Here is a 25,825-nt window from a genome sequence, read left to right on the forward strand (position 1 = left end):
ACAACCTTCCCTTCCCTTGGCTTCTCACTCCCCATCCCTTGGAAGATTCTTTTTTCTTTTCTTTTTTTCGGTAAACATCTCTTACATTACAACAAAATACACTTGTAGTTACGGATAGTTAATTGCGGTTTTAAAAAATCATTACTATAATTGTCCTATAAGTTCTGTTTTTTCATAATGCAATAATATGAGATATTTATTATTGTGGTATTTAAAAATTGTAGTAACAGATGACTTTGTAACTATGGAAACAAATGTGCAATTAAAAACCATAGTAATATTGAATACTTATTATTGCGACTCTAACCTTGAAGACTCCACCTTATGGAAACTCCACCTCTTGAAAGACTCAACTCCTTGTAGAACTCCAATCTTGAGAATTCCACCTCTTGAAAGACGCTACTCTTGAAATACTTCACTTTCTCGAAAGACTCCATTTTTTCGGAAACTTTTTTTCTTAGAATACTCCACTATCTTCTACTTTCTTGGAAGACTTCAATTCTTGGAGATTTTGCCATCTTTAAATTCTTAGTAGACTCCACTTCCTTTGAAGACTCCATCCTCCTTTTTCTTTATAAATTAGAAAGCCTTAATGAAGGTTGTTAAACGGTTTGATTCGATGCAAGATTTTGTAAGTAAAACCGTTTAGTAAACAGTTTCAACGGTTTTCTGTTTAAATGGATTATATTTGTTTATATGTTTTAGTTTTTTTATTCAAAAGATTTGAATGTCTCTTAATTATGGGAAACAGATCGTTGCTTGGGCCTCTAGAGCCTACACGCACGAGCTGACTAATGAGAGCGTGCACACAAACATCAACCTGGGCAAGATTTCCACCTTACCATGGGGCAACATGGTCCTTTCGTGCTATTGTTTCTCGATGCAGGAGCTATGCGACCAGGTGTTTGCTTTTCCCCCTTAACTATATCAGTGAGATTTGTTTATTCTAAGTTTCTAACCATTAATGATTTAACTTACTATATATTGGATTATTTATTTGGATAATTTTGAAATCAAAATCGAATAATTTATTAAACGGTTTCACCGTATAAACGTCTCGCTTCAATTTCAAAAAAAGGGTTTCAGTTTGGTTTTGACACCCATAGCCTTAATGGACTACTCATCTAGACCGTCAACCTAACATGGTTTTAGTTCTAGTATCGGAATAGGTATCACTCAATTCCAAAACCAATACGATATATTGATACGTATCAGCCAATATGAATTGTCGATCAAAAAAGTGCCCATTTTCTATATTTTGATTGATACCATCGATATCTACTGATGCCAACGATGTGTATCGATGTCGATAAAAAATCAATAACAATTCTTAAAACTTTGGAGCCAATCCAATCTAGATGAAAGACACAAACCTGACCAATCTAACCGGAAAAAAAAGAAGGAAAAACAACACTGATCAAGGATTGATATATTGGTATAGGTCTATGTCGATATTGATCGACCTGGTCTAGATCGATCAATTTTACCTTTATTTTTCATTAAAAATTGAATTTTTGACGATTTTATCCTTGATCCAATACCGGCCAATGCCTGATCCAGAATCAATTAGGTACCGTATTGGCCTCAACTGATATAAATACGATCCAATACCAATACCTCGACCCAACACATCAAGTCATCTACTGCTCCATCGACTATTGAGCAACCTCTGTATTTAAATCTGACCCAAACTCCATCAAAGACATCACTTAAAAGATGTGTAATACCATGTCCAATGAATTTCCCTTTCAGTCTTTGATGTCCGAGAGGGCATGGGCTCATCAACAGTCTTGACTCTCAATCCCTAGGTGGCTAGAAGGTAAGGTTTTCAAGATCAGGCCTATTCTATAGTTTCTTAAAAGCCTTTCTAAGGCCATGGGCTTCCTTAGTTTTTTCGCTTTTCCATTTTGGGTAACCAATGGCCGTGGCCTTGGTTGACATGGGACGATACCAAGCCTATCACCATTCTTCCGTATCTTTTTCCTTGTTAGGTGAAAAAGCTGAAAAAAAGCCATTCCATCATGAAAAGTAAATACAGAGATTGCACTTGGCATGCATGCTGGATTTCTGGATCAACCACAATGCAAAGGTGAGGTGTATTGCGGAGAATTTTTATCCGCTGCTATGCACTGCAGCGCTGCTGTGCCATCATGCGGTGCAGCAGCGGACATGTGTGCACAGTGGGTCTCACTTTACACACATGGCCGCTGCTGCACCGCACGATGTGCAAAGCAGAACGTCCAGTACTGGAGCGATAAAAATCTGTATTGCAGATCTTTATCGTCTACGGTTCCCTGCCTGGTACGGTTCCTACAGTTCCCTAACAAGGAGGCAAAATGACCATTCCACTCTCTGACCGAACACTCAGCTCAGGTGGAGTCCACCCCCTCTTATTAGAGGCACTAGAGAACCATACCGGGCAGGCAACCGTAGGTGATAATTTTCCGGTCTATTGCTTTAATTAACTGTATCGGTATTTAGATAAGTCATATTAAGTCGGATCAGACCCTTTTGGCCTTTAAAAGACAAATATTTTGATTTTTGGATCATTTGATATCTTCCCATAGACCCACTGTGCACACATGTCCGCTGCTGCACAGCACGATGCGCAAAGCAGAACGTCCAGTACTGGAGCGATAAAAATCTGTATTGCAGATCTTTATCGTCTATGGTTCCCTGCCTGGTACGATTCCTACAGTTCCCTAACAAGGAGGCGAAATGACCATTCCACTCTCTAACCGAACACTCGGCTTAGGTGGAGTCCACCCCCTCTTATTAGAGGCACTAGAGAACCATACCGGACAGGAAACCGTAGATGATAATTTTCTGGTCTATTGCCTTAATTATCTGTATCGGTATTTAGATCAGTCATATTAAGTCGGATCAGACCCTTTTGGCCTTTAAAAGACAAATATTTTGATTTTTGGATCATTTGATATCTTCCCATATATCAATACCACCACTTCGGTTTTGATATTGTATATCATCAAATCGATACGTATTGACCAATACGATTGATACAATACTAATATCTTGAACTTTGCTTAGGATTTCGAATTCCAGTTCAAATTGGCCAGATTGATCGAAACTAATCGAAAAAATTGAACCAAATTGATTCATTTGGTTTTTTAGAAATTGAGACCAATATGACAAATCAAAATCGATCCAAATCTATTAGTAAAATAAAAAATTTAACCAGACCAAAACAGAAACCAAGGCTGCATTCTCGATCAAAAATGCATTTCAAGAAATTATACCAAATATATCCTATCTATAACCCGTAGTCCTAAACATCTTAATTGATCCACTATTTACTTAATGTATATTTTCATCTCATATTCTCAACCTCAACATTTTGTGGGTTCTCATCCCAACCCCCTGAAGAACTAATTTTAAATCATGATTAAGAAAATAATGAACTATATACTTTTATTTTGAAAGTGTTTGAAATTGTATAGTAAACTTTATGAAATTAAGATTACGTTTGGTATGATCTTTTGAAATACGTTATTGATGTAGAATGTATTGTAATAATGCACAAAAACACAGCACAAACTTCACTTTATTTATTTGACTTCAGTTGACCCAAACCATACCTAAAACAGTTTCAACCCGACCGAAACAGAACCAAATGAACCTATTGAACAACCCAATCTTCGGCTAACAAGTAACAATCATCATCAACTGACCTTATCACACTTAGCATCCCTCATACGATATACGAGGACAGAAGGACACCACTGTAAATCAATTTTAGCAAAAGGCTGCAAAAGGAATTCCAAGGTCTTCAGACACCATTATTTTTTTTTTGTGAGGGGAGAAAGAATGTTTTTTACTCACGTGGCCCCTGCACCCAAATCCAGGAGCATGTGAAATTATTGCGAGCCTCTCCTAAAATTAATAATCCCAACGATGTTGAAGTTAAATATTTTTTATTCAGGAAAATATTGAATATGTTCAAGAGATGAGAGATTTATGGATACCAACCAGAAAGACTAATCCAATCCACAATAATGTACCAAAAAATACAATATTTTTGTTACTTGATGAATCTTCAGAATACCCATATGTGTGCTCTTATTGGTCCCTACACTCTACATGGGCTACATGATCAAGGAGTGATCCCTTGCCTTTTTTTGGGTCAATCTAATCTATAAGCCATTGGGTAGGCAACCAAAAAAGCAGCCCCAGGCAGCCAGATGGGAGGGGGAGGAGGAGTAGTGCTTGCTAACACAAAAATTAGGTTCAGAGGATTTGATCAAGCAACAAAAGTCCAAAGCATGCTTCGACATGACATGCTTAAACCAATTGATCAATTTATTATTGTGGGTCTTAGACCCCCCTCTATGCAATTCACCTCTCTCTTCTTCCCCTAGAGAGATGAAGTAAAGGACACATAACGATTTCCCCCACCATGGCAACTTATCCTCACATTAATCGATTGACCAATCTTTAAAAAATTAGTGGCATAAGCATCCCGTAAATGCCAAGGATATTTTTCCCAGTAATGATGGAAGGTGATGCTTTCGAAAATCACACGAAAAATCTTAACCATTCATTTTTATATATTTTTTTTGGGTCATGTTAAACCATTTATTCCCACTTAGAGTTGGAGAGTTCACACTAAGATCTAGGGTATTGGTACACATGCATAGACATACACGAGATGCATGTTAAAAGATGCATCTTGTTGTCAATTTGTCACCAAGTAGTAAGGGTGTCAATTGGAATGGTTTCCGGTATTTGGGACAGGACGGCACTGGAACTTGTTCCAAAAGTGTCAATCCCAGTACCATCCCATTTAGTTAACGGGACTAAACCTAGATCCCAGTCCCGATTACTAGCGGGACAGGACGGTACCGGTTCTTAAACGGTTCTAAGCACTGTAGAAAAAGGGAGAAGAAGTTTAATTATTTCTAACAATGCAGGTTTATTAGTGTTGTAGAATTTTTTCACTATCATGAAATCTAAGTTGTCTACTGCTTTTTATAAAGCAACTTAAATTATGAAATCATAGTTTTACTTCTTCAAACTCCCTAAGATCACATGCAATAAGTTTCTCATTTTTTTAAATTTAGAGAAGTCCTACAAAATGAAAGAATCCCGTTGTCCTCTTTGATTTTCCCAAACAAAACTCTATTTAGCACATATATCACATGGTAGTATGGTACGAAGTACGAAGTGCATAAAGGAAGAACCTGGTAGATGTAGTTGGTCGAGGGGTGAGGGAGTAGCACTGTAGCATGTTCTGTGAGGAGAGACTTCAAGCTACGGCTGTTGACCTGTTTTTCTTCTTCGTATTCAAAAGACAATTAGTAAAACCTTAATGAGTCGTAATTCTTATACCTTATCTTTTTTTTTTTTTTTTTTAAAAGATCATATATACCCTTTTTTTTAAAACGGTACTAGTAGTTTCGGTACCATCCGGTACCTAATTGGTATTTTGATACTGGTATCATTGGGAATCTCGTCCCAAAACCGTCTCGTCCCATTTATCATTCGGTACCAAAATCAGATACTAGTACCGTCCCATTTACTAATGGGACAATCCGATATCGAATTTTAACGGGATGATATTGGGACGGTTTCCGATTCCGGTCCCAAATTGACACCCTTACCAAGTAGGTGAATTATTTCCAAAGTTATTTAATGTAGTCTTGTTTTCTCAATGACATAATGATACGTCACTTTCAACTTTTTCCGAAAAATCTTTTTTTACTCATGACTAAAATAACATTTTAGAATAAGACAACAAGCAAAAAAGTAAAATTACAATCCTGTTGTAAATTGTAACCAAAGATAGTCGCAATAAGATTTTATATTGATTGAATTAGATTCTAAATTTTGAAACATGACTAGTTGTAATCAAGTAGGTGAATTATTTCCAAAGTTATTTAATGTAGTCTTATTATTTCAATGACACAATGATAAGGTACTTTTAATTTATTTTAAAAAATAATATTTTTTTACTCATGACTATAATAACTTTTAGAGAAGACAGGGAGCAAGAAAACGTAGAATTGCAATCCTGCTATACATTGTAACGAAGTTTAGTTACAACAAGATTTTACCTTGATTGAATTGTTTTAAATTTTGAAACTGTGACTAGTTTAAACAAAAAATCCTCTAGTTGGAAACCGAGAGCTCACACTCTTTATGGGGAAGGTGGGTCCTACTGCACCTATGGAGAGTGAGATCATCAATCTCTCGTCTCTAACCTTTCTCTTCCTTGTCTCGTCTGCAACTCCCCATGACCTCCGGCGATCTCCTTCCATAACCGTATCAACTCCGGTAACCGGTCTCATTATCTCCGGACGGTTTTCACTCTTTCTTTTAATTCTTTAATTTTTCATCCTGTGTTTTTAACTGTGGCGCCTATAGATTCATAGAAACACAGTTCTGGATAATATCCAAAAGATACCCTCTAGTTGGAAACCGAGAGCTCTGCTGTTTTTTTTTTTCCCTAGAACTTGACACTTTTGGATGTCCAATCTGTCAAGTGTTGACCTCTCCACCCCGAAATTACTACACACTACTCTAAAAGATATTCTATAGTTGGAAACTGATTTTTTTTTTTTTCTTTCTTCTCGAATTCTACATCTCTTGGATATCCAAACTGTCATGTGTCGACATCTCCACTTCAAAACTACTGCACACTTTTAGGGAATTGGAGAGGATTATTTTCCCACATTACTCCGGTTGCTCGGGCATAGGTCAGTTCAAACTGGAATAGCTTCAACTTGTTCTTTAAAAAAACAAAAAATTATTAGATGCTTCAAGTTGTTTAATTGTTATCAAGACGTGTCCTCTACCGCTGCTTTTCTTAAAAAAGAAAAGCCTCAAAGCCCCATAATTAATTGTGATAGGAAGAAGAAACTATGAAATTTCCCTCTACTGCTTCCTCTATATAAACCAGTTTCATGAACCCAAAGTTTCCATCAAAGCAAGAAAGCTATGAAGATGGAGAAAACCATTGTTCTTATCATTGCTTTATCGTTTGCTCTGTTTCTGGGATTAGCCCAGAGTTTAGATTTCACTGAAAAGGATCTGGAGTCAGAAAACAGTCTCTGGAACTTATATGAGAAGTGGAGAAGTCATCACACTGTCTCTAGAGACCTTTCTGAGAAACCAAAGCGTTTCAACGTGTTCAAAGAGAATGCCAAATTCATTCATGAATTCAACAAGAAAGATCATCCCTACAAGTTGAAGCTTAACAAGTTTGGAGATCTGACCAACCATGAGTTCAGGAATTTCTATGCAAGCTCAAAGGTAAAGCACCACAACATGATGAGAGGGTCTTCACGTGCAGCAACTGGTGGATTCATGTATGAGGATTTCGATAGGTCCCCTGCTTCCATCGATTGGAGAGAGAAAGGTGCTGTCACCCCTATCAAGAACCAAGGCCAATGTGGTAAAGTCAAATTAATTAAGAAATTAACAAAAATTTGAATTGGGTTTTAGGGTTTTGGTTTTTAGTAGAGATATAGATTAATTAGTTATCTTTGATGTTTGTGTTACAGGAAGTTGCTGGACATTTTCAACTGTTGTTGCTGTTGAGGGTATTAACCAAATCAAAACCCAGAAACTGGTGTCCTTGTCTGAACAACAACTGGTTGATTGCGACACAGGTGATGGTAACCAAGGTTGTAATGGAGGTCTCATGGATCATGCTTTCGATTACATCAAGAAGGTCGGAGGGATCACTACTGAGGAGAGTTATCCCTACACAGCCACAAATACCACTTGTGCTTTAACCAAGGTAGAACTCTATCTTTAAAAACTAGCCGTTAAAGAAAGGATGCGAAAGTACCTACAACTGTTAATACTAAAAACTAAGATTTTGCAGGTGAATGCTCCTCTGGTGACAATTGATGGACATGAGAACGTACCTCCTTTCGAGATTTCGTTGATGAAAGCTGTTGCAAACCAACCTGTCTCAGTTGCCATTGATGCTAGTGGTCAAGCTTTCCAGTTTTACTCAGAGGTAAGTGATGAATCAATAATACTATTAAAACTATTGCAAAAATATGAGAAAGAAATATTGTAATTAATTAAGATGATTGATGATGATGAACAGGGAGTATTCACTGGACCTTGTGGAGTAGAACTGGATCATGGAGTGGCAGCTGTGGGTTATGGAACAACTCTTGATGGAACCAAGTACTGGATTGTGAAGAACTCATGGGGAGCAGATTGGGGAGAACAAGGTTACATTAGAATGAAGCGTGGAATGTTTGACATAGGAGGATTGTGTGGCATAGCCTTGCAGGCTTCTTATCCTCTCAAAACTTCACCTAATGTAGCCAAGGAGATTGCCCCTCTCAAAGATGAACTCTGAGGAGGACTGAGGACATTTCTGATGGAGGGTTTTTTTCCTTCTAAAGAGGCAGATAGATTTAAGACAAATCTCTGTTACTTTATTATGTTTTAGTTCTTGATTTAAGCAAGTAGCTAGCTATGTGTTTCTTCTAGCTATTTAGTTCTTGATTTTGAATAAAAGTTTTGGATAAAAAATCAGAAGCCCCCTCTTCATGACTACATATATAGATCTTGGCTCTTGTCTTGAATTTTTTTTTTTTTTTTACTAAATATTTTTTAGGGGGATCTCTCTACTTGGTCTCATGGTTTCTACACAAGCGTCTGGCCCAATGGGTGATCAAACACATCGAGGTATCTACCCAGGGGGCAAAGGCGTCATCCCATAGGGTCCTGCGAGAAAGCATAAGAAACACGACCAAGTAGAGATCTTTTTCCCATATTTTTATTCATAAAAAAAAAAAAATATTTCACTAGATTAGAAATAAAAAAATACAGTCCAATTCTTCCAATTGGATCTATATTATGGAAAGACTCCACTTTGGAAGAAGATTCCAGTCTTGAAAGATTCCACTCTTGGAGACTTCACCTTTATATTTTATCTACCCATTAATACAAATATTTATAAGGCAAAAGTTTGTATGCACAACCGTGTATATATAATATGTTTTCAACTTTTGGATGGAAAAGAGAGAGCGATATGTTAGTACACTTCTGCCCCTCCACTCCTATCCAATGGTTGAAAGGCCCAGCCGTGTAGATGACTGTACATAAAAATCTGAGTCTTATTATAATGACAATTTCTATTCTCCATTAGAAAACCCTAATCAGCTATCAGACCTATCGTTGACTAAAACCCATCAATGGCCTTCACAAAAGACAAAAATCCCAACAATTTCATGTGAGGAAGAAAGAGAGAGGGGGTGTTGCGGTCCTTGCGGATCCACTTATTTATTTATCTGAGAGGAGCAGCATAAACTGTTGTTTACCAACAAATTAAATAAATAACCGGGATTAATTAGAGTCAATGAGAGAGATGGTGGGATACATAATACATAATTACATACATAATTTAAAGATAAACTTTGGGCTAATAATTTTTTTTCTTACAAATTGAGAGCAAGTGACGTTGTAGTAACATGGAAACCTTCCACTTGGAAACTTATTTCTCTTTCTCCATCTCTTCTGCCTCTACTTTCTAAGCACCATTTCTGGGGCTTCTTTTCTAAGAAATCATATAAGGAACATGTAATAGAGGGTACACGTTAGGTTGCTTAACTTGTACAATTCAGAAAAAATATCAAAATTTTATTCCTAAACTGAACTTAATTAATCTTAATGGTTTGGGTTCGGTTTCGGTTTCGATTTGATCTTGTACATGTGTAAAACCGACTCAACTCGACTGGAACTAGACTGAACCAACTAATTGACACTCTAGATGGCATCATTAGAGCCCCAAAAAATTTCTTACAAATGATCTTCTAGATGCCGTGGCCATTATGGAATCTATAGATAGTTCAAATATCCACCACATGGCAGTTCAAATGGACTGAATTTAAGAGGATATATAATTGAAGGGAAGGGTTCTTTGAGCCTAAGGCATTTCCTATGCTTATCTCAAATTGTAATATTTTATTCATTTTTTCAAGGAAAAAAAAATAGTGCAAGAGAACATTAATTGGTTGTGTAGCCTCTGCACCAGTGTGGTAATCAATGAAACTGCAGATAGAGGCATTGGCTTGAATACGATTTTTCGATTTCACCAGGGTTGAATGGTCTTTTTGTACACAAAAGCATTGGTTTGTGTCTAGGCATAAGAACCACGCTAACCATGCGATCGGTTAACATTCATTTTTCTCAAAAAAATAATAAATACTTATGTGAGATAGCATAGAAATTTACTCAGGCTCAAAGACACTTTTCCCAGGCTCTGTTTGTTTCGGTTTAAAATTTAACCTGGAATATTCCACTTTGTAAATGTAAAATTTCACATGTTGAAAAATTTTCCAATGTTTGTTTCCATCAACAAACAAGCATTGGAAAACTTCTATACTCGTAAAATTTTATAATTCAAATTTTTTGAAGTGAAAATTTCAAGTAAAATTATTCAGGTAAAATTTTATGTGAAAACAAACAGAGCCAATAATTGAATTTGGGTCTGAATATTTACACATGGCTGACATATCCAATGGTACAAATTTGCTAATCATCCTTCAATTCCAATGATTTACAGAAATTTTCTTAAGCTTCATATAAAATTTCAAAAAATGATCCCATCCTTTGATCCCAAATTTATAAATATCAACATGGGAAAAAGTTTTGTACAACACTAGCTCAAAAATGAAATTGCACACCCCTCAGATATCACGGTTCCTGTGAGGTGGTGATATGTCATAAATACGCCTCCCCGTTTTGTGTGATTCCAAAATGAATTCTCTTATTTGTCCGTTCATGTGAGGGGGTGATATGTCATAAATACCCCTCCCCCTCTTGTCTGATTCCAAAGGGAGTTCCCTTATTCGCCCAAAACTGCACCCGGGCAGTGTAGGGAACCCTATCCCTATAAACATTTAATTCTCAAATTAACCGTAATATCTTCAGTACAATATCAGTGAAGCATTGGTATCAGGTGCAATCGATATCGATACCTAAATCCCTGATCTCTACACATTGGTGCGACCGACACGTCCTAACAACAAAGACGAAAACCTCCACCCGGTAAATTGGGCCCTTAATCCCAGCCCAAGTCCATGTCATGCAAGTAAAAGCTTGACTTCACAAATGGGCCCAAACTTAAGTCTTAATATGCAAGCTTCCTCAGCCGTAAAATATGGCTACTACACCATATAGGCCTGTGTGGCTACTTGGATAGCATTCCTCTTGTCCCAATTCCCACTTGGGAAAGAGAGATAACAAAAGGGGAGATCAGCACGGATAAGAATAAAACTAAAAAAAAATGTTCAGACAGATGGGCAACAAGGTATTGAGCCTATCAAAGCCCAAATCTTCAAAGCTGGGTCGTCAGATCTTAGACAAAAAACCAACCCAAAGTGTGCATTCACAGGAATAAATATAAGTCCCGGCCCAAGTCAAAACTTATGGACCCCCAACGTACCAAGTCTTAACCCAGGGACTCTGGCCCATTAATGTGGTCCAGATTCCTGCTCTAGCCCAACTTGGTTGGTTAGTCTTGATACGATCAAGACTAAATGGAATGGATGCGAATTGAATCCAAGTTTTCGACTATCCGTTTACATCTTCCTCTCCGATGGGTATGATGTCGGGTTTACATTTACACATACGATACGTTTTTTGGTTTTGGTCAATCTGATCGATTTGATTCAATCAGGTTTATCCAGACGATTCTAATCGGTCCAACCCGGTTGGACTCTACATGATACATGGCTAGTGATGACATGTCCTTTCCCACTAGCAAATAGAGAATAATAAATGTGGATTACGGTGTTGGTGGGTAGGCAGCAACATATGGACTATGGAGGAATGTTTTCCAAAATGAAGTCAGAAACTTTTCGAAAACTTGAAAAGATGCGAGTAACACTTACACACATCAAAAGGGGAGCCCACCAACATATGGAGGGATGGGGAGGATGCAAACATCCCTTTCATAAACTATTTATTAACACATGAAAATTGAAAAGGGTGTCTCCCATAATCTTTATTTTGGTAAACCTCCCATAATCTCACAAGACACAAAAAGAGAAGGATAAGTAGAAAGGGACAATTGAGATTTTTGCACCACCTGTCCTATTTCCTGTCATTTAAGTGATGAAGATGGGTATTTATGGAAGCAAAAAAAGGTAAGTGTTGACACCTGAAATGTAGAATTGAAATGTAGACGTGTACGTGCAAGTGAACGTACATAGGATCCCAATCCTCCCAGGCATTTTAGACTAGATGAGGAACAAGTTGAACTCGAAACCTCTTGGAGGCTAGGCACTAATGTACGTACTTGCTTTAAGCCAGTTGTGCTAGTAGTTATCCTCTTTGTTAAAACCTGCACTCACTGCACCATCATCTAAACTATAGGATAGCTCAGGGAGATCAGAAAACCGTATACGTCTATGATATTATGTATGAGTATGATACACAAAATTGTATACGTTACAATTAAAAATATTATAAATAAACAAGCACAAGAGACATGAGATTTACATGGTTTGACAGTATCAACTAGGTCGAGAGAGTGAGATCTAATCTTTACCTAAGAACAAGATATATTCAAAACAATCATTCCGATTTGATTCCCATATGGCCATACCCAAGCTCCCTTGTACAACCTTCTCTCCCCTTGGCATCTCACTCCTCATCCCTTGGAAGATTCTTTTTTTTTGGCGGGGGGGTAAACATCTCTTACACTACACTACAACAAAATACACTTGTAGTTACGGATAGTTAATTGCGATTTGAAAAAACCGTAGCTATAAATGTCCTATAACTACGCTTTTTTCATGTGCAATAATATGAGATATTTATTATTGCGATATTTAAAAACTATAGTAACAGATGACTTTGTATTTGTGGAAACAGATGTGCAGTTAAAAACCGCAATAATATGGAAAACTTATTATTGCAACTCTAACCTTGAACACTCCACCTTTTGGAAACTCTACCTCTTGAAAGACTCCGCTCCTTATAGGACTCCAATCTTGGAAATTCTATCTCTTGAAAAACACCACTCTTGAAAGGCTTCACTCTCTCGAAAGACTCCACTTTCTCGGAAACTCTTTTTGTTAGCACTATCTTCTACTTTCTTGGAAGACTTCAATTTTTGGAGACCCCGCCATCTTTAATTTCTTGGAAGACTCCATCCTCCTTTTTCTTTACAAATTAGAAAGCCTTAATTAAGATTGTTAAACGGTTCGATTTGGTGCAAGATGTTGTACATAAAACCGTTTAGTAAACAGTTTCAATGGTTTTCAGTTTCAATGGATTATATTTGTTTATATGTTTTAGTTTTTTATTCAAAAGGTTTGAATGTCTCTTAATTATGGGAAAGAGATCGTTGCTTATGCCTCTAGAGCCTACACGCACAAGCTGGCCAATGAGATTGTGCGCACAAACATCAACTTGGACAAGATTTCCGCCTTTCCTTGAGGGGCAGCATGGTCCTTTCCCGCTACTGTTTTTCTGCGCAGGAGCTATGCAACCATGTATGTTCTTTTCCCCCTTAACTATTTAGTGAGATTTGTTTATTCTTATCATAATTGTTTAGTCTAAGTTTTTCTAACCACTAATGATTTAACTTATTATATATTGAGTTTATTTATTTGGGCAATTTTGAAACCAAAATCGAATAATTTATTAAACAGTTTCACGGTATAAACGTCTCGCTTCAGTTTCAATAGAGGGTTTCAATTTGGTTTTGACACCCATAGCCTTAATGGCCTAGTCATCTGGACCATTAACCCAACATGGTTTTAGTTATGGTATCAGAATAGGTATCACTCAATTCCAAAACCAATACGATATATTGATATGTTTGATTGATACCATCGATCTCTGACTGATGCCAACGATGTGTATCGATATCGATAATAAATAAATACCAAATCCTAAAACCTTGGAGCCAATCCAATCTAGATGAAAGACACAAACCTAACCAATCTAAAAACAAAAAAGGAAAAACAACGCCAACCAAGGATTTATATATCGTTATCGGTCTATGTTAATACTGACCCGGTTTGGATCGATCAATTTTACCTCTACTTTTCATTAAAATTTGAATTTTTGATGATTTTATCATTGATCCGATACCAATACCTGATCCAGAATCAATTAGGTACTGTATTGGCCTCACCTGAAACAAATACGATCCAATACCGATACCTCAATGACCCAACATGTCAAGTCATCTACTGCTCCATCAAGTATTGAGGCCTCTGTATACAAATCTGACCCAAACTCCATCAAAGATATCACTTAAAAGATGAGTAATATCATGTCCATGGATGAATTTCCCTTTCAGGCTTTGATGTCCGAGAGGTCATGGGCTCATCAACAGTCTTAAGTCTTAACTCTCAATCCCAAGGTGGCTAGACGGTAAGGTTTCAGGCCTAATCTATAGTTTCTTCAAAGCTTTTCTAAGGCCATGGGCTTCCTTAGTTTTTTTTCGCTTTTCCATTTTGGGTACCCAATCAATGGCCATGGCCTTGGTTGACATGGAACGATACCCAAGCCTATCACCATTCCCCCGGATCTTTTTCCTTGTTAGGTGAAAAAGCTAAAAAAAGCCTTTCCATCATATAAAGTACATAGATTGCACTTGGCATTCATGCTGGATATCTAGATCATCCGCAATGCAAAGGTGAGGTCCATTACGGATCTTTATCGTCTTTTCCTGTCCGGTACGGTTCTTATAGTTTCTAATAAGGGGGCAAAATAACCATTCTACCCTTTGACCGAACACTCAATCATATTAAGTCGGATCAGACCCTTTTGCCCTTTAAAAGACAAATAGTTTGATTTTTGGATCATTTGATATCTTCCCATATATCAATACCACCACTTCGGTTTTGATATTGTATACCATCAAATCGATACGTATTGACCAATACGACTGATACGATACTGATATCTTGAACTTTGCTTAGGATTTCGAATTCCAGTTCAAATTGGTCAGATTGATCAAAACTGATCGAAAAAATTGAACTAAATTTATTCATTTGGTTTTTTAGAAATTGAGACCAATCTGACCAATCAAAATCGATCCAAATCAAATAGTAAAATTAGAAATTGAACCAGACCAAAACAGAAACCAAGGTTGCATTCTCGATCAAATTAAAATGCATTTCAAGAAATTATACCAAATATATACTATTTTTAACCCATAGTCCTAAACATCTTAATTGATCCACTATTTACATAATTTGTATTTGCATCTCATATTCTCAACCTCCACATGTTGTGGGTTCTCATCCCAACCCCCTGAAAATCTAACTTTAAATCGTGATTAAAAAAAGAATGAACTATACACTTATATTTTGAAAGTGTTTGAAATTGTATGGTAAACTTTATGAAATTAAGATTACGTTTGGTATGATCTTTTGAAATACATTATTGATGTAGAATGTATTGTGATAAAGCACAAAAACACAGTACAAAACTTCACTTTATTTATTTGACTTCAGTTGACCCAAACCATACCTAAAACAGATTCAACCGGACCAAAACAGAACCAAATGAACCTATTGAACACCCCTATCTTCGGCTAACAAGTAACAATCATCATCAACTGAGCTTACCACACTTACCATCCCTCATACGACATACGAGGACAGAAGGACACTAGTGTAAATTAATTTTAGCAAAAGGATGCAAAAAGAATTCCAAGGTCTTTAGACACCATTTTTTTTAAGGGGGGGGGGGGGGGAGAAGAATGTTTGTTACTCCCGTGACTCTTGCACCCAAATCCAGGAGCATGTAAAATTATTGCCCAACCTCTCCTAAAATCAATAATGCCAACCATGTTGAAGTTAAATACTTTTTTACTTGGAAAAATATCGAATAGATTCAAGAGTAGAGAGAATTAAGGATACCAACCAAAAAGACTAATCCAATCCACAATAATGTACTAAAAAATACAATATTTTTGTTACTTGACTAATTTTTAGAATACCCATATGTGTGCTCTCATTGGTCCCTAAACTCGTGCATGGGCTACATGACCAAGGATAGTTTTTCAAGTAATGATGGAAGGTGATGCTTTCAAAAATCACACGAAAAATCTTAACCATTCATATTTTTTTTTTTGTCATTTTAAATCATTTATTCCCAGTTAGAGTTGGAGAGTTCACACTAATATCTAGGATATTAGTACACATGCATAGACATACACGAGATGCATGTTAAAAGATGCATCTTGTTGTCAGTTGGTCACCAAGTAGGTGAACTATTCCCAAAGTTATTTAATGTAATATTGTTTTCTCAATGACATAATGATATATCACTTTCAACTTATTCTGAAAATCTTTTTTTATTCATGATTAAAATAATTTTTTAAAATTAGATAACGAGCAAAAAAGTATAATTACAATTCTGTTGTAAATTGTAGCCAAAGATAATCACAATAAGATTTTACATTGAATGAATTAGATTCTAAATTTCGAAACGTGACTAGTTGTCACCAAGTAGGTGACTTATTCCCAAAGTTATTTAATGTAGTCTTATTATTTCAATGACATAATGATAAGCCACTTTCATTTTATTTTGAAAAAAATGCTTTTTTATTTATAACTATAATAACTTTTAGAATAAAACAAGGAGCACAAAAAAAGTAAAATTACAATCTTGCTATAAATTGTAACCAAGATTAGTTACAACAAGATTTTACCTTGATTGAATTGGGCTCTAAATTTTGAAACTGTAACTAGTTTAAACCAAAAATCCTCTATCCAATAGTGAGAACTAATCTATTGAATATCCATGAAACACAATAGATGTTTTGTGACATTAGAAGAAATTAAAAAAAAAACCTTTTGAATGTTAAAAGGACTGAGTTTCCCTATGGCCTAAGGTGAATGGGATGAGATCCCTTTCACTATAGGGCGGGAGATGGCGGGAAACAGTATCTAGAGGGTATTTTAAAATATACAAAAACCTTATGAGGTGTTTGTGAACCCCAGGATTGTGGGTGAATCGTCCTGTATAGATGGAGGAAACTTAGTCCTTGTTAAATATTCACCATAATGAAAATGCAAATTCAACACATGAAAGCCCAGAAAAGAAGGGGAAAGAAGAAAAAGATAAAACACATACTGGTTACGTGGACCAATGGCAGGAGAGTGGAGACTCCAGATGCCAAAGAAAAGAAGAGGGCGGCTGAGGAGGGCCAGAGGGAAGATTTGAAGTGTTTTTTGAGTAATTGAAGGTAGCTTGGGAAATTGAGAGAGGGGATGAGATAGGATGGGATGGGCCGCAGGCGTGAAAATTGCGCCGGCAAACGGGGCTACGCATTAATGCTCTAGATTTGACGCGTTAGGCTTCGCCGGTAAATCGCCTTGTTAAGAGAAAGACAGCGGTTTCAGGCGACGATATATATTATATACTACTACCCATACTTGGAAGTACTACCCACCATATATCGATTATCGACAGAGCCAAAAGCAATCACTGTAGTTGTAAAGCTTTAAAGCCGAAATACTCTCGCAGTCTACTTCTCCGGCAATTTCAGAAACTGTGATTGCCTATCTCCATGGACGAAACCCGAATTTTAAGTTTTCCTGGACACTTGGATCCTCAGGCGCAGGAGTTCAGGCCTAGAAAATCTTTTCCGCCGTCCCAGGTTGCGCTCCTTCAACCACCGCAAATGTACTGTCCTTACCCTTCTTCTTCTAGTTTATACCCAACCACTAGTACTTCTACCAGTACTATTCATAGGCTTCCAATGATGCCCTTCTACAATGGGACCATGGGTTACTATCAGTGGCTGCCAGGTTCAGCGCCGTACGTTAGACCCACTAGAGCAAATCAGACTCCTCCACCACCACCACCACCGTCAACGCTACCCCTGCCTTCACCGACGGCCACCAGAGCTTTACTTCTGAGTTCGGTGCCAACTGATGTGAGTGAAACGACAGTCCGTAGAGAATTAGAAGTTTTTGGGGAGGTGAGGTCGGTGCAGACGGAGAAATTGCAGGATGGGATTGTTACTGTTCACTTCTATGATGTGAGGCATGCGCAAGCGGCGTTGGTGGAGATACAAGAGCAACACATGCAGCAACAGAGCAGGTTGAGGCAACATTACACCACTCTCCAGAAGCTCCAAATAAATTTGTCCTTAGGGTTAGAGAATTTTGCCCCACCTTCGCCTCCACCGGTGCCTGGCCTAATCGCTGGCCAGGTTGTCTGGGCTCAGTTTACTGTACCTGGTATATCAGCCGGGCCCGACGCCAATAATCAAGGATTGCTCGTGATTTTTAACTTGGATTTGGAGATCTCTTCCACCCAACTCAGAGGAATTTTTGAAGCTTTTGGTATGGATACTATTTCTTTGTTTGGGTTTCTCTTTTTTAATTTCTTCTTCGTTGTCCTTATTTCTAAAAAGATTTGTTAATAGATCGGTATGGGTCAAGTTTCAGATTTTTTTCTTTTCTTGTTTCTTTATTTCTTATATGAAGCTTGAGCAGAAGAACTGAATAGTCTTTCTCATGCATGCATTAGCTTTTCCTCTCCCACTGTACTGGCTTTTTTTTTCCCCTTATTTTCCAATCGATTGTTATTCGACCAAGTTCTCTAATTCAGGGCCTGTGAAGGAATTGAGAGAAACGCCATTGAAGCAGCACCAGCGGTTCATCGAGTTCTTTGATATCAGAGATGCTGCTAAGGCTCTTTCAGAAATGAATGGGAAGGAAATTCACGGGAAGCGTGTAATAATTGAGTTCAGTCGCTCAGACGGCCATGGCAGAAGGTATTTCAACCATTTCAACTCCATTGCTTTGACCACTTCTCCTAATTTTAAGCCCACTAATGCCGTAATTACGTTTACAGAAGAAACAACCAGTATATGAATTCTGCCCAACACCCATCTCCGAAACCACCGCCATCACTACCTCCAAGGTTGTTGGGTAACTCAACCTCCTATCAGACCGTGTGTGGGACAAAGAAATCCGGATTTAGGGGAAATCCTGTAAGCAACAGGAAATCAAACCTTGCAGTAACAACAACAACAACAACAGTAGCTGCAGCTCAGGGTTCGGAGAGGGACCATAGTGGGGTATCGAGGAATGGGAGGAAGAGTAATGGCCATTGTAACAACCTTTCAGCTACTACAAAGCAGCAGTCCAAGAGTCTGTGTTGGAAAAATAGACAGGAGAGATCTGATTCTCATTTCCTGATAAATGAAGATGCCTTAATGGAATCAGATATCAGAGATACTAGGACCACTGTGATGATCAAGAACATACCCAACAAGTACAGGTGGGTTTTGATTTAATCTTTACTATTACTCTATTAAGTTCATAGTTTTCTGGGTTTTGTTCTTTGTTGCAGTTGCTTCTCCAATAATCATATAATATTATTTATTGAGATATGGAGGGTTCTGTGGTGCAGTCAGAAGCTGCTATTGAACATGCTGGACAACCACTGTATACACTGCAATGACCTGGTTGCCGACGGCGACGGTCAGCCTTTGTCTTCCTATGATTTCGTCTATCTTCCCATCGATTTCATGTAGTAATCTTCTCTCCTGTGATTTCCTTTCCTTTAATAGTTTTGTAAAATCTGGATTAACTTTTCAATTTTTCTCTCTTCGTCTTCTCTCCCCCAATAGCAACAAGTGCAATGTGGGATACGGGTTCGTGAACCTTACGTCTCCCCAAGCGGCACTGAGGCTCTACAAAGCCTTCCACATGAAGCCATGGGAAGTCTTCAACTCCAGGAAAATTTGTCAAGTCACTTATGCCCGATTACAGGTATTGTTGCCATTGATTACTCTCACAGTGGAGGTGTTTGTTTTTTTTCTAGTTCTGAAATAAGTTGATGGTGGTGACTTTAGGGTTTAGAGGCGTTGAAGGGACACTTTAAGAACGCACAGTTTGCGTGCGAGGTAGACGAGTATTTGCCGGCAGTGTTTTCACCGCCTCGAGATGGGAAGCAGTTGAGCGAACCTGTAACCGTCGGCGGCCAGCCCAAGTTGGCATTGATAAGCAGGGGCTTGAACGGTACGGTGAAAGCTGGGAAAGATGATGATGATGATGGGATGGAAGGTAGTAGCGTGGATGGTTGGGGTGGGGGAGACCCTTAAACTGTAACAGCTTGGAACGATAATGATGGTGAAAGTGAAGGTGGTGATGACGACGGCGACGATAGGTCCGACGGTGAGTTTCGGGTTATCATTTTCTCTCTATAACTCTAAAGAGTCTAAACACAACGCTACTACCTCTACTGCTGGATGCTACTGCTGTTGCAGTGAAGCTACACCACTCAGTGGCCCAATCGGGGCTTGTTGAGCAAAGAGCCTTGGCAGCAGTAAGCAGGAGTAGCAGTCCCTGGCTTGGAGTTACATTTAGCTAAGCTACTTCACATCCCCTCAGGCCCTCTCTCTTATGACTTTAATTGTAAGATTTATCTTGTAACTCAGAAAAGGGTTAAAAGAAGAATGCAAGTTTGCAAATATCGAGGATTTGATGGTGGTTTTACACATCGGAAACATGGAAGTCTCTCTCTCTCTCTCTCTCTCTGTTGGCAAACTTTCAAGAATGAAAACAGCAGATGTTTCAGAATGCAGGAAAAAAAAATAGGTGAGGAACAATGTTTGAGCGTACGGTACCAGAACGGGTATCGGTCAACTTGAGTTTCGGATCTGTTTCGGCATTGATCAGTCGTATCAAATAAATTTGCCCCTAATATTCGTTTGTAAATTGGTTTTTTTACCATGTTACCCTTTGTCCGTATTGTATCATAGATACAGTATTGACATGGTATCAGGATTGATCAGGTAGACTTCCGATGATTGGAATCAGCCTGTATCGGTATAAGAATCAGACATTTAAGCTATTTTATGGTGAAAATTGAATCAGTTTAGGACTCGAGAATCAGACCATGAATTAGTTCGATTTAAAATGGTTTATAAAGAAATGGCTAAGAATCAACCAATCCATATCCAATTTGGGAAGCAACGAGGAACAGTGGAAATCGGTGTTTGATAGTGAATTCATGATATTTGGCCGGCATTATGTATAAGGTTCTAAAACTTGGGTTTCGATCAATTAGAAAATGAGTTCGTCTCGATTTGGATCATATCTTGGTCAAAACTTGGGATTTTCTACCGACTAACTCGAACCTTGGTTTCGAGGTTCAGAAGTTTTTTTCTCCTGATTCTTGTTGTGCTACCTATTTTTTATATTTTAAACTTAATCCATGCATTAGTTTCATATAGAGAACATTAAAAATATCACTTGTGGTTTTGATCTAAGTTTGATAGTGTATATTGTTATTGGATATGGTATCAAATAAGGTTTGATCGGAATATAATTCATTTAATATAAATGAGATTTAAATAATCTTGGATTTATTAGAAAGTTTTATTTTGATAGTTTTCCAATAAGTCCAAGATTATTTAAATCCGATTTATATTGAATGAGTTATCTACTGGTCAACCTTAATTTGGTGTGTGAGAACGTTGTCAAAATCGTTCTCAATGAAATTTTTTTTTGAACATCAAAACAAATGAATATTTTATTGCACTTTTGGTTTTTAGTAATGTTTACCACATTAAGATTTATGGAATTTTTAGATTTGAGAAAAATCTCAGCATTAGAAAGTTGAAAATTGCACATATCGTCGAAAATCCAGTTTTTGTTCTTGAACTGTGGGGTTGATTTTTTTTTTTTTTTTCTTTTTGAATTCGATTTTTTTTTTTTTTTTTTATTGGATTCAAATAGGGGTATTTGTAAAGGTGTAAATGAATAGCCGAAATTCGTTTCCGTATCCGTTCAGCACTATTCGAATCCATTCGAAAGCTAAACGGATGTGGATATGGATAGGTTATAGGTATTTGAAAAGCTATATTTACATGTAAATGGATAAAATATTCGATTCGTATTTGTTTAGCACTATCCGAATCCATCTTATAGCTAATCGGATGCGGATGTGGATGCGGATATAGCACTATCCGAGTCGAATCCAATCCATTTGCAGTCCAAGGTATTTGCTTATTTATGAATAATATCTTAAGTAAATGAAATACAAATACAAAAACATTTATTTAAATGATATTAGACATAACTAAGTGTCTGTCTTGATTTCTGGTAATTTTTGGCATAAATACCTGTTTATTCTAGTTTCGAGTTAAGTTTTCTCTAATTCCAATGAGCATATGTATTAAAATCATCGAAATATGATCGAAACGATCAAAACCAAATCGAATCCAATAACTTTATAAAATCCCTTTTGAATTTATCTCAAAAACTTGAGAAACTGAATTATGTCCATGATTTCGGCTGATTTCGATCGAATTTTTGTTCCATGCGTATATATCGGTGGAACGGGTTGGATCAAGGGAAGAGTCAGGAGCTTTGCCTCTTTAAGACGTACTTTGGGAAGGAGTGACTTAGAGTGAAAACGACAATTACCCGTTCTTAGGTCGTACCGTTTGACATTAACAGGACTCTCTCTCTCCCTACTTCACTCTCCTCTGGTGGGACCACATGAGCCTAACCTGGGTACCGGATCTAGGCCCTTTGTGGTTGGGGATTTTTAATCCAGGGCTTCCCAAACGAACCTAGTATTATTTTTGTTTTGGGGCTTTTATCTTGTTATATAGTGTCGTATTGGTTGGGCCTCTTCCTTACTCCCTTCGTCTTAACAAAATCTGAATGACGACAGCTACAGAGTCTACTCAGACTCCTCACAGACCTAATCACGCCTGGGCGGGCGTGTTATATGTGAGGACCTGATGGAGTACCCTGGTGAAATTGCTAAATCATCAGTGCTGACCAATCAAAACAGGACATATAAAAGCTGCGCTGTGCATAGTCCTGGAGCTGCAGGATTAATCGGAACTTGTTATTAGATGAATCCGGATCCCATCCCCTGCGGATAAGTGGGTAACTCTCTCTACCCCTACCATATCTCTCACCTTCCGTCGGATGTGGGATTGCCCATGGGATGTAGGGACCACCTTAGGGGTGTGGTGGGATCATTGGGATGAAGTGGTTACACCAGGGAGAAGAACCTGATTCGCATTAGACTGGGTATAAAATTCAGCTTTGAGTTTCACACTTGAGACTTAAGTGGTGGGGGAGGGGTTTCTCTTTCTTTTGACTTGGTTTATTTTGGTAGAAAGTTTTGAATGGATACATAAATCCCCCTACCCCCCCCCCCCCCCCACCTGCACAATTGCACGAATTGCTTTACCCAAAAAAAGCTTTAACCAACTGTCATAAAGATGGCGAATCTTTTAGCCATTGGGTCAAAAAGATTTGAATCCATATTTTCTTCTTTAAAAAAAAAAAAAGTAATAATCGGTCGGATGGTTCATGCACCTACAGACAAGATGGTGTGAAATTATCGCTCAGCCCTTAGCATGGTTTCAAGTATGGGTATAGGATCGCCGATAACATCTAGAGACAAGATGGTGTGAAATTATCGCTCAGTCCTTAGCATGGTTCCAAGTATCAGTATAGGATCGCCCGATATGGGCGATCCATACCGATTTTGTACCTTGCTGATCTCAATATCGTGTTGATACCGTATATGTGACATAGTACGAACAAGGTGTAAATCGGTCAAATTTGTTTGATATGGCTTATCCTTGTTGATATTGATCTAATACCGTATTGGTTTTCCAGTTGATCGGTACTGTGTGTGCTCATATCATGGCCCTTAGTGAATTAAAATATCTCATTCAGGCAAATCCTCTGTGTACTTTCTCTCTCATCATTGGCCCCCACACGTTGGTGCAAGCACTACACGATCACAGCAATTTCTTGCCCCCCTCCCCAAAAAAAAATAAAAAATCCTCACGTTGCTGACACTACGTCTCTTTTTACACTAAATAGGCCCCTTTGTACCATGGTTTAGTCAACGGTATTGGATTAGGCATCAATCACCTTCAAAATTGATACAATTAGGTTACTGATCAAGAAAGATCAGCTTGTATCGAACAAGTTTACTCCTTGTTTTCATACAAATTCATTTTTTAAACTATTTAACCCCTAGTTCATACCATTTCACCAATACAATATTTGGATCGGTGGCTAGTGATGCCAATGTGGATTGCTGATAACAATACCTCAAACCATGCTTTGTACAAAACCATCTCACATGTTCCCATTAGTGTGAGTGTGTGATATATATACTCCATCGGTGTAGAGGAAAAGCACCCCCCCTTTTTTTTTGGGTGGAGGGGGGGGGGGGGAAGGCAAGGAGGCACTGCTAGACCCCTAAATAGCATGGGCCCAATGAGAGTTTACAAGGGAATCAACAAGGGGATTTTTCATTTTGTAGGGGGCCGTAAAATCATTTTAAGGGGGCTATGTGCCTATGTCTGGGCGCAAGCTTCACCCAACCAGGCAGCATGCTTTTGGGGAAGTTTTTCTTCATGCACAATGTCTCTTTTTGTGTCATTGTGATTTCCTTTCCCATATTCAAAGAGTCTCATCCAAGTCTCTTCATGTGTCATTGGCGATTGGGCATGTATTGTATACAGGTGAGTGTACTAATTCTACGGCCAAATTAAGAACGCTTAGAGATGGTTTGAGATTGTGTGCTAATTTAGGTTTTGAATATTTCTATATTAACTCTGATTTAGCTATGATTGTGAAATTCATTTTTGAAAAGGTTTGCAATCTTTGGAGTTGCTGGTATTGGTTTCAGGAATTTCTATCCCTTTGCGCTTCTCTTTGAGGTTGTATCTCCTTCTCATTTAGGGAGAGTAATCGAGCAGTGGATTGGTTAGCTAATTTGACCTGTGAAACAGCCAACAATTCTATTTTCTATATAGAGCAGGAAGTCCCTTCAGAGCTTTGTCGTATCACTCGTGAGGACAAAGTAGGTTTACCTATGTTTAGATTGTAATTTCTTTTGGTGTTGATTGTAAGGGTCTAGGTTTTGAGTCAGAGAGTATTTATATTCTCATGTGTTGGAGTAAGGCGAGTTAGGTCCTCCCGTTGTTCTGTTTTTGCACAATCATTAATATAATCTTAGGGGCTTCCCCGGATCCCAAATAATATTCGGGTTAAAAAAAAAAGTATCATAACCTACGAGTAAAGTCTATTTCAGTCGTAATGTGTGAAGAGAGGATAGGCCTAGGTTGAGTAATTTGTTTGGATTGAAAACTATGAATTTGAATGTGATTTATCTTGGCACAAATCTAATCTACCATCAGTCTAAGACTATGAGCCTTCAGTTAATTATTAATAGGGTGGATAAAAAAACTAGGCAACTGAAAAAGCTAGACATCTAACTTATGCAGGTCGAACTGTTCTCATATAGTCAGTGTTGTCATCCATTCCATCTTACTAGATGTCTTCTTTTGCTTTTCCTTAAAGTGAATCCAATTTATAGAAGCTCAATATACATCCAAATCATAAAGTATTTTTCTTAAGAGTTTTATGTCATATTGTACCTTATAAATCTGTTGTGGCTAAGTGGAAGAGGTCCAATTATGGTTTATAGAAAATTATGAGAGGATCATGAAAATTCTATCTAAACCACCTAATTTTGAAAGAGAGATCTGATGACATTGAAGATCCTCGGCAATTTCTATTGTATATGTATGCTCGAAATGCCTTATTTTGATTTTTTTTTTTTTTTTTTTTTTTTTTGGTAGTGGGTTCAATGTTAAATTTTAAGTGACACTCTATCTCCTCTTTGACCATGTGGAACATGTTCTTAGATGAAACTGTTTCTCATACCCCCATTGGTATAAAATAATAAATTCGTCCATATTCCACGTGGGAAAACTCTCTCTCTCTCTCTCTCTCTCTCAAGGGTGGATATGGGTAATTAATGTGTCACTTTAATGCTTTGTATCCTTGGTGTAAATAAA

General features: G+C 37.7%; 1 protein-coding gene and 1 pseudogene across 1 annotated transcript; both read left to right on the forward strand.

Moving 5' to 3' along the window:
• The first annotated feature begins 6,934 nt into the window (after nucleotides 1–6,934).
• Nucleotides 6,935–8,418, forward strand: LOC122672896 (vignain-like). The gene is made up of 4 exons (XM_043870404.1): nucleotides 6,935–7,411; nucleotides 7,521–7,759; nucleotides 7,847–7,984; nucleotides 8,078–8,418. Exons 1-4 carry the CDS (start codon nucleotides 6,955–6,957, stop codon nucleotides 8,336–8,338), a joined length of 1,095 nt encoding a protein of 364 aa, XP_043726339.1. The 5' UTR covers nucleotides 6,935–6,954; the 3' UTR covers nucleotides 8,339–8,418.
• A 9,109-nt stretch (nucleotides 8,419–17,527) lies between these two features.
• Nucleotides 17,528–24,733, forward strand: LOC122672062 (annotated as a pseudogene).
• The last annotated feature ends 1,092 nt before the right edge of the window (nucleotides 24,734–25,825 follow it).

This window comes from Telopea speciosissima, chromosome 8, assembly GCF_018873765.1.
Source record: "Telopea speciosissima isolate NSW1024214 ecotype Mountain lineage chromosome 8, Tspe_v1, whole genome shotgun sequence".
Classification (NCBI taxonomy): domain Eukaryota; kingdom Viridiplantae; phylum Streptophyta; class Magnoliopsida; order Proteales; family Proteaceae; genus Telopea; species Telopea speciosissima.